Genomic DNA, 18,287 nt, shown 5'->3' on the forward strand with positions numbered 1-18,287 from the left:
CATTTGAATTACGAGGTAAAAATTGAATCGAACCATTTTACCCGATTTCGTGTAAATAAATCTAAAACTTTTTTTCGAGAGCCTATATATAGGTATCGAGGATATCCGTCCGTCAAATATACCCACCTGAAGCACTTTCAATATCCTGTATTTTGAGAAAATAAAAAAAAACGTGAATGCAAGCCCTGTAGGCATTATAAATCGATGCTTTGACTTTGTCGGTCAATGACATGCTCATATATACAGATATATATATTTAAAAAAAAAAAAAAAAGAATAGACTCGTCGCAATGTCGTATAAGAGGGTGATTTAGAGTAGATAAACAAAAGAAACGGAATAGTATAATTCAACTTGGCAAACGGTTTATAAGAGAGCGGGAAAATGCTTGAGTATAAGAAGAGGAAAGAAGTAAAAAAAAAATATAATAAAAAGTATAAAATCGGTAAGAGGCAGAGGTAGAGCCAGCGGTAGAGCCAGAGATTGGATGGCAATGGGTTTTCAAAAGCTATAACTAAATCCTAAAGAGGATTCTTCTGTTTTCTGCGCGGTAAGCGACCACCGAGAGGACTTTAAGGCCGAATTCAATCGATTCAAATAAAGTTGGAAAAAAAAATAGAATAATTCAAATTTAAATCCAATTGTCCATCGATTTGTTGATAAATTAGTCGCTAGGTTTTGAAAGTATAATTTTTATTTATACTCTGGTATTAATGGTGACTGTGATGGTGATTTTTGATTCCGAGCTTTTAGGTTTTGAATTTTAAAATGAAAGAAATTTATTGAGACGTAGTTATATCTCTTGGGAGCAGGTATGTATGTATGGATGAATGGATGGAGAGAGAGATATTGGGGATGAGAAAATGCGAAGCGTGAAAACGGCAAGGTTGTACACACGAGACCAAATATGTGACTCACAAGAAGACCCTCGTGCAAGATAAAGCTTCTAAGGGGAGAGAGACTCCAGTTACGGAGACCAGATCCCAGTTACCAGCTCGTACTCCCTCGTGGACAATACAAAATTATATCGAAACACTACAATGCGAGTCGTAAATTTTTTATGACCTCACAGTCAACAAAATTTCTTTGTCTTTTTAGTTTTTTTTATTTTTTGGGGAAAAATTATTTAGGGTGAAATGGACCGGTTAATTTTTTTTTGCTGGAGGGAAAAAAGAATTTTTAAATATAATTGTCTTTAATATTTAAATAATCCCGGGGGTAAAATGGACTTTTGTTTTTTTAAAAAAAAAATTAAATATTTGGGTTTTTTTTTTTAAATAAAAAATTTTGTAAAAATTATAATAAAAAAAATTTTGAAAAAATATAAAAATAAAAATTTTTTTCATTTTGATTTTTGTAAATATTAAATATTATTTTTATACGCTTACTTCCGGTATCTATACAGGGAATATGAGCGCGAAAAAAAAAATTATAAAAATTTGAATTTTTAAATTCAAATATTTTGAGATAAAAAATAAATCGATTGAGAAAATTTTTTATACGCCCGTCTTTAAGGAATTTTTTACTAGGACACGCCCTTGTCACGTATTTCTATCCCTCGAAAATATCAAAAATAAATCATTCAAATTTGAATTTTTAAATTTCAATAGTGGAAATAAAATTATTTGAATTCTTGTTTAATAAAAACTCCAACGTTTAAAAATCGAATAATTTGAAAAATTTTTAATAAAATCAGTAAAAAAAAGTCTGGAAAATTTTAAGAAAAAAAGGAATTGGACGTGGAAAAATTCAAAATTTGGTAAAAAGAGAACAAAAAAAATAGTGAAAATGTTTACTGATTAAAAAATGAATTAAAAATTTTTTAAATATAAATCGATATTTATTGGAATGAATTACATCGGCAGTGATGAAAACGTGAGTAATTAATAATGATATTAATGAAAATGATAAATGAATAGTTACTTAAGTTCACATATTTTGAAATTCTCCAGTTCCGTTGGCGTTCAACATAAGAATATTTGGATTCTCTTTTTCAAAGGCTGTTGCGTCTCTGCCTCCAGGTCTTTCCTCTTGTCCCCATTCCCCAAGTGTTCCTTGCATAACATCCGGCTGTCGACGCAATATCTCCTCTTCTTTCTGTATTATATTTATTTACTAAAAATTAACCCGAAAAATAATCAAAACTAATAAAAAAACGACGTTCATATATATGTGCATACATATATATATATATATATATACATAAGCAAGTAGATAAGTAATGAAATGCCAACTAAAATTTAAATAGACGTAACTTTAAACCCGGGCGTGACTAAGATATTTTTTTGTATATGGTAAAATTGTGGGTCAATTATCAGAGATACAGTAAAAATGATAAGGACTAATTTTGTAGGAAATTAAATTTCCTACAAAAATGGTTTCTATAAAATTTTTCGTAAACTGCATAGTTTTTTCAAAAAATTGATTTAAAGTTTTCACTAGAATAATTTTCAAAAAATTTTATTTCTGAAATTTCCTTTAATCTTAAAATCGAAATTCCCGCTAAAATATCACTGATACGAAGAAAATGATAAGGACTAATTTTGTAGAAAATTAAATTTCCTACAAAAAAGTCTCTATAAATTTTTTCATAAATTCAATAGTTGTCTCGGAAAATTAATTTCAAGTCTTCACTAGAATAATTTTCAAAAAATTTCATTTATAAAAATTCCTTTAATCTTAAAATTGAAATTCCCGCTAAAATATCACAGATACAAAGAAAATGATAAGGACTAATTTTAAAGGGAATTAAATTTCCTACAAAAAAGGTTTCTATAAATTTTTTCGTAAATTCAATAATTTTCTAAAAAAATGCAATTTAAAGTCAATTTTCACTTCATTGCTTATCTACATCCATATATATATGAATATATATATATATATATACAAATGAAATAATTAAAAAAAAAATAATATACCTGTTTATCAGCACGTGCCATTTTTTCAAACATATTCGCATATAATTTTTTTTCCTGGGCGCGGTTTTTCATTATCAACTCGCGACAAACTGCGATCTGTTTTACCGCAGCCGTATTGTTGGGCTCGACTTTGATGACCTGCTCGAAATCTTTCTTAGCTTCTTCCGGTTGCGATAGTGCCAGCAGAGCTTGTCCCCGTCTGAACAAAGCTTTCTCGTTGCTCGGATCAATGTCAAGAGCTTTAGTGCAGGCATTTTTCGCCTCGAAATTGTCATTGGTCTTGAGATAAAACAGCCCGAGATTCAAATGTGCCGACAGCAGCACTTGGTTTCTCTCGGGTTTCAATTTATCATCAAAAGTGCTTTCGCTCTCCAGGAACTCGACGACTTTTTTGCACATTTTTATCGCCATCGGATATTTACCAGCTTTGAAATAATTTGTCGCTTTGTCTTTACTCAGTTTTGCCTGTTCTATTTTTGTTTCCGGTTCCATCGACCAAATATCCGCAGCCTAATTAAAGTAATTATTTTTTTTTTATTAATAAGTAATTAATTAATTATATAGAAATTTTAGCTATAAGACTGTTGTCATTTCACTGGGACTGAGATAATTTTCTAATTCACGGATTCGTTTTTCAAAAAAATATGGGGCAATAAGACCAATAACGGGAAAGTTAAGGAAATTTTGAAATTTTTAAAAAAATATTTTATTATAGAGTAGCGGCAAATTAAAAAAATTTAAATATTAAAAAATGTCTGAGAAATTTTGAAAAAAAATTTGAATATAAATTAGCGGCAAATTTAAAATTTTTAAGAAAAGTAAAAAATGTATGAGAAATTTTGAAAAATAATTAATTGTAAAATAGCGGCAAATTTAAAAATTTAAATAGAAGTAAAAAATGTATGAAAAATTTTGAAAATAAAAATTGAGAAAGAAAAAATAATTTGAAAAATTGTCTTTTTTTTTTTCATTCATAAAAAAAATATAATTGCGGTACCGTAAACCCCAGGTACTAATTGACTTAATTACCTGGTTTACAAAAAAAATCGGGTTATATTTAAAAAAAATAAAATCTTACTTTTTCAAACGCTTTCATCTCGACGATGTACTCAACATCAGCATCAGGTGGGATATTAAATTCCTGGTGGCCGGTTTTCTTAAAAGCGAATTTGCTCTTTATCAGCAAACGTGATTTCTCACCAACGGCAAATCTACTCAGCGCAGATTCAACTCCTTCAATTATTCCCACATCTTCGCCTTCCCCGAGATTAAACTTGACGTCCCGTTCCTCGAAGACCCGGTCGTTGTATTTTCCCACCAGGTGAACTATTAAAAAAAAAAAAAAAAATAAATTAATAAAATACTCAGCATTCCGATCTCAAAAAAAAAAAAAAAAAAAAAAAAAAAAAAAAAAAATACTTACTGTCAACAAGAGCTCCATCATTGGGGTATCCGTCTTCCTTGGACCCAGAAACGATCTGGAATCTCTGGATGCTGGCGTCTAAATTAGGGCTCAAGTCCTCACCGACCCAGTCGAGAACTTCAACTTCAAATTTCAGAGTCGCGTCTGGAGGAATCTTTGGCGGGGATCCACTTTTACCGTAAGCGTATTCTGGGGCGCAGGTCAGGATGGCGACTTCTCCTTTTTTCATCGTCGCGACCCCGATGTCCCAGGCCTTGATGACATTACCCTGGGCCAGATTAAACTCGAATGGTTCATTCCTGTCTTTGCTCGAGTCAAATTTACTTCCGTCAAGAAGAGTTCCGGTGTAGTGAACTTTGACTTTGGACCCGGGTGATGGTGTCTCCTCTCCCAGACCTTCTTTTATTATTTCCTTCAAAACTCCGCCATCATTTTTCGGTGAAATGTCCACGGCCATTCTAAAAATCAAAAAATTATTTTATTTTAATTATTAAATGACTCGGCAATCAATTAAATGTCCGATAGATAATTTTTTGTCTACTGAATGACTAATTCGATAGAATCGATTGTTCTAGAAAATGCTCGCGCTTCTAATTATAAACTCTATCACATAAATACTTTTAATTATTATTCTTAATTACGAAAAAATATGACAGCAAAAATTACCTGCTGTTAAATTTTAATTAAATAATTATTTTATTTAATTAATAATTAAAAATTAATTGCAATTGTCGGCAAATTCACAGAGGCAATGCTTTGGTTAGTTGGTAATTTATTGCTATATTTATATATATGTCTCATATGTATATATATATAAGTTAGTGCCGCCCTCTAGTTTAATTTTCAAACTCCCGCGCAACGCATGCGCGTGGGATATTTTTGAATTAAATCGAATCGATACTGAAATTGAAATTACTATCGATAGTCGGCGATATAGAAAACAAAATGGCGTCGCGAGTAAATTCTAGTGCCTCTGTCGCGTACTTATAAATTTTGTAGTCTTTTTTTTATTGAATATTTAATTAATTAATTATAATTTGACAGTTTATTTGTTTAAATTAACGTGGTTGTGAATTTCAAATTTAAAAATAATATTATTGCCGCGAAAATAATTTTAAAAGTTTATTTTTATCAAAGGTTGCATTTGAAAGAGCTCTAGCGCTAACTCTAGTCACGATAGTGAAGTTAACCGATGTCTAATAATTTTTGAATTTTTTTAAAAACAATCAATTAAAAAAAAAAATATTTCAAATATTGTACCTTTAGTTTTTAAATTTTCTACATGTGCATGTATTTAGTTGTTTTTTTTTTTTTTTTTTTAATTAAATTGCTGGAAAAAAATTAAAAAATTTGGAATTGTCTAGCTAGAGGTAGATCATTTTTGAATGCACCCTAATTAATATAATTATTGACACAAATAATTTTTAATAAAATTATTAAATTTCAATTTTGAAATTTCGCACCGTTGGCGCTACTGCGCGTCACTGTATTCGGCGTTTAAATTTTTGCTAAGTGGGGGCGGTCGATGAATCGCAAAATCGATTCCTTTGTTTCAACTGACGGTTCGATAGCGGCAGTCAGTATCTCGACAATGGCAGTAGTAGTCCAGCGTCTTCTTTACGTTTGAATTAAAACACAGTATTGCAGTTAAGTCGTGTAATATTTTGCAGTGATTGTTAAATTTATCTTTTATTAATTTAAATTGTGCAAAGTATCTGTGGTGTAGTTAAGTGTTCAGTGCTAGTGTAAAGTGTCAAGTGTTCAGTTCGAGTGTAAAGTTTTGCGAATTGCTGATGCTGATAACTTCCTCGTTCCTGAGCAAAATCATCTGGCATCGTCTGGTGGGAAATAGCAGTTAAGTGACGTTTTTTAGCTGGAATACACTTGGAGCAATTTAATTCAAATCTCCAAGTGTATTAGGACACCCTTCTGCATATTATTTCTCCGCCAAGGTTTGTTCAAACACTCAAGTGTTTTTTTTTTTAATATTTTAAATATTTTTCCATCATTGCCGCCATTTTATTTTGACACGATTTTTAATTTTTCTCATTTCTAATAATTTATTTTTCAAACATTTAAATTTACCGCGTAATGATAATAATTAATAAATTATTAATAAAAATAAAAAATTTCGTATATATTTTTTAATCTAGCTGCATTCGAAAATGCTCTAGTTAAGTGTTGCTTTATTTGTGTTTAAGTGACTAATTAATTGTGTTCCAGTGTTTAATTATTTTTTAAATGTGACAGTGAATAGTGATTTTAGTATAGTGATAATGATGATGATCGCCAATGGCAAGTGACTAAAATTATAAATAATTAACATGGCGGCAATTAAAAATTTTTTAATTAACTCTTGAGTTAATTATTTATTTTTTAAAAAGTTATAAATTTTATCCATTTAAAATTAAATTTTTAGTCATCCATTTAAATTGGAATTATAAATAAAATTATCTGTCAAAAATTCAAAATTAAACTGATGATAATCAAAATTTAATTATAATGAAACAATTAATAATTAAAATTCACCAATTACCTGTTTCTATCCATTCGTTTTCGCTTTCGTTTCCTCCCATTGTATTTCCCGCGAAAATTTAAAAATCACAAATGGCGGCACGCAACCTCCTGAGTGTTCATGTTCCCCTGATACAATTTAAGATTTTCTGGCTCAAAATATCGCCGTACGGCGCAAGTTTCTCATTTAATCTCATAGAAAACAAGTAACCTAACTCTCATAAATGTAAACAATCGAAAACAAATACAATTTATTACAAAAACCAGGTACGTATTTTTTTGAATTTATTTTTATTATCAAAAAAAAAAAAAAAAAAACTATATAATAATAAACTGATCAGAAAAAAAGGTAAAAATGGAGGAAATGGACGTGGATGTAAAAGAAAGTGATCAAGATGACAGACTGGAGGGTGAAAATTCCGATGATTCAGAAGAGGAGTCCAAGAAAAATTCTCTTGATCCAGAAGATCAGCAGAAGAATGAAAACTCGGATTTTGAAGACAAAGACAACTCTGACTCTGATGATGATGATGAAGATGACGAAGCCGCGAAAACTGAAATAAATGAACTGAAATCAAAGCTGGAGGTTAACCCGTACGATTACTCAAGTCATCTAGCCCTGATAGCAAAACTCCAGTCCCTGGGTGAGCTGCTGGAGCTCCGTAAAGCGCGGGAACAAATGAGCAGCATCTACCCTCTGTCCCCAGAGCTCTGGCTGTCTTGGCTACGTGACGAAATATCTCTGGCAGTGACCGAAGACGAGAAGGCAGCAGTTAAAAAATTATTTGAACGCGCAGTGAACGATTACTTGTCACCAGACATCTGGCTCGAGTACGTCCAGTTCGCGATCGGAGTCTGCAGCACCGCGGAGGTCCGTGAGCTCTTTGAACGCGCGTTGACCGCGACCGGACTTCACGTGACCCGGGGCGCCGTTACCTGGGAGGCCTATCGCGAGTACGAGAGTATTTTGGTATCAGCAGTAGAAGACAGCGACCGAGAAGAGCAAATTAATCGCGTGGGAACTCTCTTCCGTCGTCAGTTGGCCTGTCCGCTGCAGGACATGGACAAGACACTCGCTGAGTACCAGCACTGGCGGTCGGATGCCGGCAAGAGCTGCAGTATCAGTGATGAAATTGTCTTGGCTGGTTACAACCGTGCGCTTGCTGACCTGGAAGCTCGGAAAGTTTACGAGGACAAGTTGCTGTCATGTCAAGCTGATGATGAACTCTACAATACCTACAGGCTCTACCTTAATTATGAGAAGGAACACGGCGACCCTGGAAGAGTTTCCGTACTCTTTGAGCGAGCCATCACTGACCTGAGCCTTGAGTCCCGGCTCTGGGAGGACTACATCCAGTATTTGGTCTCGACAATTAAACTAGAAGACGTTCTAGCTCGGGTTTATCTAAGGGCGAGCAGAAACGTTCCCTGGTGCTCGAGTATTTGGTGCCAGTGGATCAGGTCACTGGAGAAATGGTCGAAGCCGCTGCTGGAGATCCAGAGTCTGCTGGAGCAGGCTCTGACTGCTGGTTTCCCAACCGCTGATGATTACAGGAAAATCTGGATTACTTTCTTGGAGTACTTACGCCGTCGGCTTGACGACAAGGGGGACGACGATGACGCTCATGGCAAAGCACTGGAGACTATCAGGACGGCGTTCAATCGCGCTGCTGAACATCTTGCCAAGTTGTTTGGCCTCGCTGGAGATCCTCAGTGTGTTGTGCTCCAGTTCTGGGCCCGCACTGAAGCGATCCATGCTCGGGATATGGAGCGCGCGAGACAACTGTGGACTGATATCATGTCCCAAGGACATTCTGGTACAGCTGGAACCTGGCTGGAGTATATTACCTTGGAGAAATGCTATGGGGACACTAAACATCTGAGAAAATTATTCGCCAAGGCTCTGGCGGCGGTGAAAGACTGGCCGGAGATCATTTGCAACGCCTGGGTTGACTTCGAGCGAGATGAGGGGACTCTTGAGCAGCTGGAAATTTGTGAAGTCAAAACGAAGGAACGGCTGGGTAAGGTTAAGGAACAGAGAGCCAAGGAGGAAGAGCAGAAGGTGATCAGTCCTAAGACCCAGAAGCCGGTTAAGAGAAAAATCGAAGATGGCAAGTGGAAGAATTTGAATTCTTCGGCCAAAGTTGCCAAAGTTGACAAAGTTGATGGTCAGGGAAATTCCTCTGAGTGGAAACCTGATGAAGTTGACCCCCAGGTCACGGTTTTTGTCAGCAACCTGGACTACGATGTCACTGAACAGGAGATTAGGGACGCGCTGGTGTCCGTGGGTCCGATTGTTAAATTCAACCTGGTAAAAGACTTCCGTGGGAGGAGCAAAGGCTTCGCTTACATCCAGCTCAGCGACGCGGTACGTTAATTTTTTTTTTTCTTGGGGCTGGTGAAAATTTAATTGATGATTTTTCCAGAAAGCGGTCAGCGACGCACTGAAACTCGATCGCACGCCAGTAAAAGGTCGGCCCATGTTCATTTCTCGTTGTGATCCTGATAAAACTACTCGTGGTACTGCGTTCAAGTACCAGTGCAGTTTGGAGAAAAATAAATTATTTGTTAAAGGTTTGATTTTATTATTTTCTAATGCGGAATTTTTTTTTGTTGCATGAAAATTTCCCGCCCTTTTGATTTTTGGTATCTGAAAAAATTCATAAGGGCGCGAAAATTCAAACAAAATTTGAACTAAAAATTCCCGCTCTTCATGGGGTAGATACCGGAAACAGGGTTACAAAAAATTAAATATTTAAAAAGTAAAATCGAAAAAATTATTAATTAATTTTAAAAAGTTATAAATTAGATTGAATGCGCGGTAAAAAAATCGGGAGTGACTGGATTTTATTTAAATTTGAATTTACTTTGTCACTGATTCCGGAGTAAAAAAAAATTATTCTGTATATGGAGTCAGTAGGAAGTTTTTTTTACAACGAAGTGATACTGAATTAGGGTTTAAATATTAAAATAAATTCCCCGGAGTTAATTTTACTCCAAGGAAATTAAATTTAATATAATGATACTAATTAATAATAAACAAAATTTTTTTTACAAACAAATTGAAATATAAAAACAAAATATGTAACAACAAAATTTTTTTACTCCAGAGGTTAACATCCGTGTGAAAGTTCTAAGTCCATATTTAATATTTTACTGAATTTTATGGAGTTAGAACTTTCACATGGATGTTAACTTCTGAAGTAAAAAAATTTTCGTTACATATTTTGTTTTTATTACACTAATTAATATGTATACAAGTTTTTGTTTATTATTAATTTTTATAATTATTTTTTAGTTTTCCTGAAGAATTTGATATGAACTCAACTAAAGACCGCGAAATTCAAATATAAATATAAATTCATTTCTAACAAAAAATTTAAAACTAAAAAAAAAAAAAAAAAATTCACAGGGTTGCCTTTGACGACAACAAAAGAAGAATTAGAAAATATTTTCAAAGCCTACGGACAACTAAAAGACGTCAGATTGGTGACCTACCGCAACGGACACTCGAAAGGACTCGCCTACGTCGAGTTCGCTGACCAGAGCAGTGCCTCCAAGGCCCTACTGGCCACCGACGGAATGACCATCGCCGACAAAATAATTTCTGTCGCCATAAGCCAGCCTCCAGAGCGCAAGAAGCCCGATTTTTCCGACATTCCATCTTCCCACGGACAAGTTAAGTCTCTAGGAAGCACGACAACTGCGCGCACTAGTTCTGCTCATCCAAAAACAATGCTGTCCATGGTACCAAGAAGTGTAATTGCTCCCAGCAATGGAGTCAAGGACAAACCGAAAAGCAACGACGAGTTTCGTAAAATGTTTTTAAAAAAATAAATAATAAATAAATAAATTAATTAATAAAAATTATTATTTAGTTTATGAGTCTGTACAAATTATAGATGAAGTGTCGATGGTCTTTTGAGACGCGGTGGTGGAACTGGAGCTGGTTCTGGTCCACATCTGGTCATCAGCCATTTCTTGGCTTGTCCAGCGTAATAATAGTACGCGTAAATAAGGGCGAGTCCTGCCAGGACAATCAGCAGACATGTACCGGAAATTATCAAACTCAAGTACCAGTACGGAGTTTCGGTAACTTCTGGCCAGTCTGTGGGTTCTGTTGATGACGTGCTGGAATTCTCGGTAGATGATGGTGTCTTTGGTAATGCGAGTGCTGGGTAATTGTCGCCTATTGTTATGTCCGCGCAACCGCGAAATTCTTCTTGAGGTCCACAGCCGACAGCGCCTGGAATTATTTTATTTAAATAAAACTTTCGCTATTGAAAATTCGATTGGGTAATTTATTGCATTAAGGGACATGTACTTTCTAAATTACTCGCTTGTTGAATACTAATTAGGGACTAGTACTATTATTATTATTATTAATTTGTAATTTTAGTTATTTTGTTTACCTGTTCCGTTGCCGCAGTCACCCCAATTATTACCGGCGACGTAACGCCACTGTAAGACACACTGGGCGCACGTTAAGTCCGAAGGTAATTTGTAGTATGCTTCGAAGATTTTGTTACCCAGACCTGGATAGTAACGGGCGGTGCCGTTTTTCATTGTCAATATGTTTTTGTTCAGGCAGTCTTGAGTTACTTCCTGGCCCCGGGTTGTCATGGGGCATACGCCGAATTCGAAGTACCCGCGGTGGTTTGCTGTTATTTGGATTCTTATGGGAATCAGTTGGCTCGTTTTATATTTGCGGACTATGATACTGTTGCCGTATTTTCCTCCTGTCTCGTGGGCTCTTGGCTAAATTTTTTAAATTTTTATTATTATTTTTTTGTGAATTTTGAGGGATAAAATTTTTTAATTGGTATCGAATGAGTAAAAAATTTTATGACGTTTTGAAAAAAGACAAATATTCTTTTTATTGACTTTGAAATTTTTTAATATTGCGAAAAAGTTTTTCTAAAAAAAACAGACACATATTGTATATCAATTTCAAAATTTTCTAAGAATTATTTTTAAAAATTTTTTAAAAAAGACAAATATTCTTTTTATTGATTTGAAATTTTTTTTAAATATTAGGACTTTTTTTTCTAAAATAAATAAAAAATTTTTATCAATTTCAAAATTTTTTTCAAATTTTGACAAAAAAAAAAATCCCAAAATTTTGTTTTCATTTTTTCCAAAAATTAAACAAGTAATTTAAAAAAAAAAAAAAAACATTTTTTTACTGATTTAAAATTAAAAAATTTTTCTAGAAAAAATAAACAAATTGTATTTTTTTTTTTTTACAAACTTAAATTTTTGAAAATTTATTTCTCAAAATTTGAACTCGTTTTTCTACGAAAAAAAAAAAAAAAAAATTAGTTTTCCATAAATTTCAATCTTTTTAAAAATTCTTTCATCTCTAAAATTCTGAAAATTAAAAAAAAAATTCCACAAATTTTTTTTTACCAGCCTCAACTATTTAAAAATTAAAATTATTCCGTATCCTTAAAAGGCCTCAGCAAATTCACACAAAAAAAAAATTACCGGTTTAATATCCCAAGCGTCGCCGCAAATTCCACAGTTTCCTTTATTCCGCTGCCATTGTCGCGTGAAACCACCGCAATAGCACTCATTATCATTATAATCATGCGGAGTATCAAACCCATATCTCCACATTGAAGCTCTCGAAGGTGGTTCTATAAGTCTCCCATGTCCTTCAACCTTTCCACTGAGCGCAAAAATAAAAATCGCCGCAAACGTCACCCTCAGCTCCATTTTTCCCCAACTTTTTTCCCTCGTCGTTTAAATAAAACTAAGTATAAATAAAATATAATGCACCTCTTAAATACACATACCGATAATTGATTCTTTTGTAATTCGATTACAATAGAAAAAACAATATATCTATATACTATTAATATATTCAATTTATAAAACAATAGACATCATTTTATTCCAGTCACAAATTTATCTAGGAATGCCGCGACTATTTATTGAACATATTGATTAGTTAATTAATTAGTTTATTATTTTATTAGTAAAATTAGTTTTTAATGTAAACTAAAGACCGCGAGTGGTTGAACCGGTTGTTAACTCTGGACTAAAGTCGACTTTGATGTTAAACTTGTGAGAAACTCTATAGTGTAAGAGAATAAGTATGCATTGGGGAAAGGAATACAACGGAAATTCAACGCGGTACCTTGTACACTTACACCATATCACTCATCAGTAGGTCATTATACTAAAAACCATTTGTCCCGTGACCTATTCATATATTTTTTTATTTATAAACTTGACCCATTTAGATGGAGGAAAAATAATTCATTTAAAATTTATGGAGTTTTTATTAAATTGGGATATTTGTTTTTTTTTTTTGACAGTTGACACTTTCGCGGTGAAGAAAAAAAAAGTAAATAGATGGATTAGAAATTAGCAGTTTTGCTTTGGTCGCTTTCGCGAATCCGCGCTCGAGGGAAATAAGGTCAAGTGATCTGTGAAATTTTTTTTTTTTTTTTTTTTTTGATTGAGGAGAGAGGAAAAGTTTTTTTGAGGTCAAAGGTCATGAGTTTTTTTTTAGTCGAGTGACTTATTGAGGAAATTTTTTAAGACGAGATTAATTTTTGGTTTTGAATGTTTAGTTCAAAAATTTGAATTTTGAAATTTTTGAAGGTAAAAATTCATTTTTTTAAATTTCGAATATTTGTGAGGCTCAAAATTAATTTTTAAAAAATTTTAATTTTTTTTTAAGGTCAAAATTAAAATTTTTAGAATTTAAAATTTAAATTTTGAAATTTTTGGCGGTAAAAAATCCATTTTTGAAAATTTCACATATTAGTGAGGCTTAAAATTGATTTAAAAAAAAAATTTAGTTGTTTTTAAGGTCAAAAATTAAATTTCAATTTTTTAAGTTCAAAATTTAAATTTTAATATTTTTGACGGTAAAAAATAATTTTTTAAAATTTCAAATATTTTTACACCCAAAATTAATTAAATAAAAAAGTGTAATAGGTATCGAGGTCAAAAATTTACTGAAAAAAAATTTCGAATATTTTCCAGGTCAAAAATAAATTAGAAATTTTCTAAAATTATCATGAAAGTAAAAAACTATTTAAAAATATTAAACAATTTCAAAAATTAATAACATAATTTTTTCTAATAACTTAGAAAACAGACTCATTATATATATATTATTTTCCAGATCTAAAAATAAATAATTTAAAAAAAAAAAAAAATTACGTCTTGACATGAAAATAAATAAAAACGTATAATTTATTCAAAAAGTATTGATTATTTTATTCTCTACAAATTTAAATAATTACACACTAGAAATATATATACGTATACATATATAATAATATATAATATATATATTACATCTATTCCTTTAAAAAATTAGTCATATATTTAAACAAACAATTTATTGAATTTCCTGATATATTGAATTGTATATAGACCGCGAATGTGAGATCGTGGGAGTAAGAGGTCTACAACCTACCACACATCGTAGCCTTGATTCACGTGTATAGAATGTACTAGACATATTCTGGTCTCTCCTCTTCAGACCAAAAAAACTCGTTTATCATTCAGCTTCACAACAGTTATAATTACAAAGTATTTCTCTTACTCACAAGGGCGCGACAATTTAATAATTATGTCCCGCTCACGATTTTATCAAAATTTTCGCTCATTATTTAAATTTAAATTAAGTATATTATTATAACATAATATATACTGACTCATTAACAGACTCATCCTTGAAATTGTTATTAATATTATTTTTATCATTTTAATACGTAACTCCATGACTAATTCATGACTAATATTAATAGAAAATTCAAGTCATAAATAAAAAGTGGTTTTGATGGCCTAAGTTTTATTATTTAATTTTGAATAAATTTTTTTTCTATTATGATAAAAAAAAAAAAAAAAAAAACGAATTTTATTGATAATAATCGAGACTTCAATGGCAGGAAACTTACCTGGATTTTTGGTGACTGTTGATGATCAAATTTTCGGTTTTTGCTAGTAATTTTAATAAATTAAAATTCAAAAATGATATTGAGGGAATAAATAAAAAAAAAAATTTTTTTAACAAGTATATATATATATTTAAAAAGATACAGATATTGGAGATTAAATTTTGATTAAAAGGAATAAATTGAGCATTTAATGTTACAGTTAATATAAACGTGTTTGTTCTTTTGTCATGTAGATGAGAATGTGTTACAGACCATTATTCTCTCAGTGCATTTCTACATATAATTAAATATTAACAATTAAACATCATCTACATAAATACTGATTTTGTGCGTAATTGTATCGTACAGATGACAAGGGTGTACAATTAATTTTTTCTGTATATTTTATTTTTTTATAGGGGAAGAAATTAAGTGGGAAAGAAAAAAAACCGGGAATAGTCAAAAAAAATTAGACCATGTGTAGATTTTTTGAAAAATTCCATGATCATACAGTCATCGAAGTCAATAAGTTTGCGAGTTAATAATGAGATTTGTCTTATTAAATTTAAATGATAATAAAAATAAAATTTTAGAGTAGAAATTTTAATAAACTAAGAAATTAAAAATATTTTAAATAAATTGGGCAGAAATACTCGTAATAATTAACGCCCTGACGCTGAGGCGATACAACAGTAGAGAATGACTGTGAATGTAGCAGACATCAGACAAATCTAAAATTATAAATAAATAGAGTAAATAATTTTTAAAAAAATATTTTGAAAAAATGCACTTACTAATTTTAAAATTTTTTAAATGTGCATTTTTTAAAAATTTGATTTTATTAATTATTTACTTTATTTATTGATAATTAAAATTTGTCCAATGTCTGGTACATTACCCTCATCTTTAAAATTATGAATAAATAGAGTAAATAATTTTTAAAAAAATATTTTGAAAAAATGCACTTACTAATTTTAAAATTTTTTAAATGTGCATTTTTTAAAAATTTGATTTTATTAATTATTTACTTTATTTATTGATAATTAAAATTTGTCCAATGTCTGGTACATTACCCTCATATTTAAAATTATGAATAAATAGAGTAAGTAATTTTTAAAAAAATATTTTGAAAAAATGCACTTACTAATTTTAAAATTTTTTAAATGTGCATTTTTTAAAAATTTGATTTTATTAATTATTTACTTTATTTATTGATAATTAAAATTTGTCCAATGTCTGGTACATTAACCCTCATATTTAAAATTATGAATAAATAGAGTAAATAATTGCAAAAAAAATTTTTTTAAAAAATGCACTTATCGATTTCAAAATTTCTCAAATGTGCATTTTTTTTAAATTCAAATTTATTAATTATTTACTCTATTAATTAATAATTTTAAATTTGTCTGATGTCTGCTACTCACACTCATCAGTAGAGATTAAATATTTAATTTCTAATAAATAGAGAAGGCTAAATGTTTGGTCGTGGTTCATTAATACTAATTAACAATATAAATTTAAATTAATTAAACTAATTAGTTATAAATAATCTATAGCATTCGTTGAGTAGGAATACCATAAGTTTGATATATATGTTTTGGCACATAGATTCCAGGTTTGATAATCGTAGATTGACATTACTTCAATTTGTTTGATTCTTCTTGGGCTGTAGATAATTCAGATCCAATTATTTTGTCTCGTAACACGAAGTATTGTTTTTGTACTTGGGATACTTTTGATTTGAGTGAGTCTGTAAGTTGCTTTTGAATTTGTTGTACTTCTAAAATTTCTTTACGTAGAGATTGATATTCTTCAGTAACCTCCGCAACTGATTTTATTAATTTTAGCACCGATTCCTGATAAAAAAAATTATTTTTATCATTAAGGAATTATCGTTAGTTATTTTTACCCTGTTACCAAAAATTTTTATCATTTTATTTAATTTTTATCATTATTTGAAAATTTTCAAAAACTTTTTGAATGATACTAAAGTTAGCCAACATTTAATTATTTTTTCAAATGATAAATTATGAAAAAAAAAATTTTCTAAAAAATTGCACTTGTAGTTTTTTTAATTTTCTACATGTGCATATTTTTTTTTTTTTTTTTTTTCTTGTAATTAATTCGTTGAAAACAAATTTGAAAATTTTTCAATGAGTTTGAATGTAGCAGATATGTGACAATATATAAATTTAAAATAAATTAATTAAAAAAATTAAATTTTAAAAAATGCGCTTACTCATTTTTCATTAATCTAAATACGCATTTTTTCATTTTTACTCTACTTTATTAATTTATTCAAAAATTTAAAAAACTACCAATTGACAGCCATCTTCATGCTCATAATTTTTAATTGTCTGCTTTTTAATCGATTGATAAAAAAAAAAAAAAAAAAAAAAAAAACAATTTTAATCGAAAAAAAACAAGGCAGTAATTTCACTGAGGTATAGATTTAAAAAAAAATTATTTACAATTGACATCAATTAGGAGTTAAACAGAATGTAGATAATAAATTTCAGTAAAATTTTAACGTCAATTTTAAAATTCAAATTTTTAAATTTTTTAAGCTGAAATTTATTCACAAAATTTTTGACTCCCAATTGATGTCAATTTGGAATTTTTAAAAAATCTATACCTCTGCGAAAATACGGTGCTGTCTTTTTTGAATTGAGATTAAAATTTTTTTTTTTTAAAATTAATTGATGAAATTTTTTCGGGTTTGAAAGCTGTCATTAAAATTTCTCAAAAAGTGGGAGATACTGTCAGTGAATGGTCTAAAACTAAAAAAATAATGAATTTAAATTATTTATACAAACCTGGTTGTCTGCCAGAGGAAATTCATTTTCAAAAGTCTCAATTTTCCATGTAATTGATGCTATTTTACCATTAGCTTGATTGATCTGTTTTTATATTTAAATTTTTTTAGTTGTTTTGATAAATAAAAGTGAGGTTATAAATAAAGAAAAACTTACGCTTTGCTCAAGGTCTGTTACTGCAGACTCCATTTTTATTTTTCGAGTAATGAAAATTAATTAATTTATAATTATTAACGAGGTGAGATAAATATGATGCTTTTATTGATAACTAATTCTGGAAATGTCAAAGTTTAAGCTGGAGGCGTTTACCTTTTCCAGATGATCATTGGACGCACGCGATTTAAAATTAGAGGGAATTTAATTGTGAGCGTGCGCAGAACGCGCGCTGGTGGGAGTCTTCAATTATTTTGAATTACGGGGTCGATGTAGAAGTCTGACGCAGATCTCGATGATTTCACTGTTAAAAATTTTGATTATTTGATTTTCTCAAGATTGTTTTGACGTCCGAATCCAGCTGAAGACTTACCGCAAGTTTGAGCGTCCGTTTGACGTCAATTTCCTAGGATTTTCAGAGAAGTCCTCTATAATAACGCGAATTCGTAAAAGCAAAGGCCAAAAATTTTTTCAAGTTTTCTCTAGGATTTTTCTATACCCATGTCCACCAGCGCTTATATGGGTGTCAACTCAAAAAATAAATTATTCCTAGAACTTTTTATG

General features: G+C 30.8%; 4 protein-coding genes across 5 annotated transcripts; 1 reads left to right on the forward strand and 3 right to left on the reverse strand.

Moving 5' to 3' along the window:
• Positions 1–1,822: 1,822 nt before the first annotated feature.
• LOC103571499 (FK506-binding protein 59) lies at positions 1,823–5,133 on the reverse strand. Of its 2 annotated transcripts, none has more exons than XM_008549686.3 (5): positions 5,006–5,133; positions 4,340–4,797; positions 3,995–4,242; positions 2,917–3,426; positions 1,823–2,095 (listed from the first exon to the last, which is right to left on the reverse strand). In XM_008549686.3, exons 2-5 carry the CDS (start codon positions 4,794–4,796, stop codon positions 1,928–1,930), a joined length of 1,383 nt encoding a protein of 460 aa, XP_008547908.1. In that variant the 5' UTR covers position 4,797; positions 5,006–5,133; the 3' UTR covers positions 1,823–1,927. The 2 variants fall into 2 exon arrangements, with proteins under 2 accessions (XP_008547908.1, XP_014295004.1); XM_014439518.2 differs by having other exon boundaries at positions 2,009–2,113; positions 5,006–5,132.
• A 1,877-nt stretch (positions 5,134–7,010) lies between these two features.
• Positions 7,011–10,723, forward strand: LOC103571491 (squamous cell carcinoma antigen recognized by T-cells 3). Its single transcript, XM_008549673.3, has 4 exons — positions 7,011–7,120; positions 7,195–9,221; positions 9,280–9,427; positions 10,266–10,723. Exons 2-4 carry the CDS (start codon positions 7,209–7,211, stop codon positions 10,688–10,690), a joined length of 2,586 nt encoding a protein of 861 aa, XP_008547895.1. The 5' UTR covers positions 7,011–7,120; positions 7,195–7,208; the 3' UTR covers positions 10,691–10,723.
• A 26-nt stretch (positions 10,724–10,749) lies between these two features.
• LOC103571572 (conserved uncharacterized protein) lies at positions 10,750–13,235 on the reverse strand. Its single transcript, XM_008549781.3, has 3 exons — positions 12,341–13,235; positions 11,266–11,611; positions 10,750–11,099 (listed from the first exon to the last, which is right to left on the reverse strand). Exons 1-3 carry the CDS (start codon positions 12,569–12,571, stop codon positions 10,750–10,752), a joined length of 927 nt encoding a protein of 308 aa, XP_008548003.1. The 5' UTR covers positions 12,572–13,235.
• A 1,655-nt stretch (positions 13,236–14,890) lies between these two features.
• LOC103571560 (conserved uncharacterized protein) lies at positions 14,891–18,284 on the reverse strand. The gene is made up of 3 exons (XM_008549756.3): positions 17,727–18,284; positions 17,571–17,654; positions 14,891–16,610 (listed from the first exon to the last, which is right to left on the reverse strand). Exons 1-3 carry the CDS (start codon positions 17,757–17,759, stop codon positions 16,392–16,394), a joined length of 336 nt encoding a protein of 111 aa, XP_008547978.1. The 5' UTR covers positions 17,760–18,284; the 3' UTR covers positions 14,891–16,391.
• Between the last annotated feature and the right edge of the window lie 3 nt (positions 18,285–18,287).

The sequence above is a fragment of the Microplitis demolitor genome, chromosome 4 (genome assembly GCF_026212275.2).
Source record: "Microplitis demolitor isolate Queensland-Clemson2020A chromosome 4, iyMicDemo2.1a, whole genome shotgun sequence".
Taxonomy (NCBI): Eukaryota; Metazoa; Arthropoda; class Insecta; order Hymenoptera; family Braconidae; genus Microplitis; species Microplitis demolitor.

Bases quoted from the DNA above. Each gene is read 5' to 3' on its own strand.
- LOC103571499 (XM_008549686.3), bottom strand. From the start codon at position 4,796: ATGGCCGTGGACATTTCACCGAAAAATGATGGCGGAGTTTTGAAGGAA. The intron at 3,427-3,994 runs GTAAGATTTTAT...TACTTTAATTAG, and splicing joins AGATGAAAGCGTTTGAAAAA to GCTGCGGATATTTGGTCGAT. The intron at 2,096-2,916 runs GTATATTATTTT...AATATAATACAG, and splicing joins TGGCACGTGCTGATAAACAG to AAAGAAGAGGAGATATTGCG.
- LOC103571491 (XM_008549673.3), top strand. From the start codon at position 7,209: ATGGAGGAAATGGACGTGGATGTAAAAGAAAGTGATCAAGATGACAGA. The intron at 9,222-9,279 runs GTACGTTAATTT...TGATTTTTCCAG, and splicing joins ACATCCAGCTCAGCGACGCG to AAAGCGGTCAGCGACGCACT. The intron at 9,428-10,265 runs GTTTGATTTTAT...AAAAATTCACAG, and splicing joins AAATAAATTATTTGTTAAAG to GGTTGCCTTTGACGACAACA.
- LOC103571572 (XM_008549781.3), bottom strand. From the start codon at position 12,571: ATGGAGCTGAGGGTGACGTTTGCGGCGATTTTTATTTTTGCGCTCAGT. The intron at 11,612-12,340 runs GTAATTTTTTTT...TAAAAAATTTAG, and splicing joins ACGCTTGGGATATTAAACCG to CCAAGAGCCCACGAGACAGG. The intron at 11,100-11,265 runs GTAAACAAAATA...AAATAATTCCAG, and splicing joins TGACTGCGGCAACGGAACAG to GCGCTGTCGGCTGTGGACCT.
- LOC103571560 (XM_008549756.3), bottom strand. From the start codon at position 17,759: ATGGAGTCTGCAGTAACAGACCTTGAGCAAAGC. The intron at 17,655-17,726 runs GTAAGTTTTTCT...ATATAAAAACAG, and splicing joins TAACAGACCTTGAGCAAAGC to ATCAATCAAGCTAATGGTAA. The intron at 16,611-17,570 runs GTTTGTATAAAT...TTTTTTTATCAG, and splicing joins TTCCTCTGGCAGACAACCAG to GAATCGGTGCTAAAATTAAT.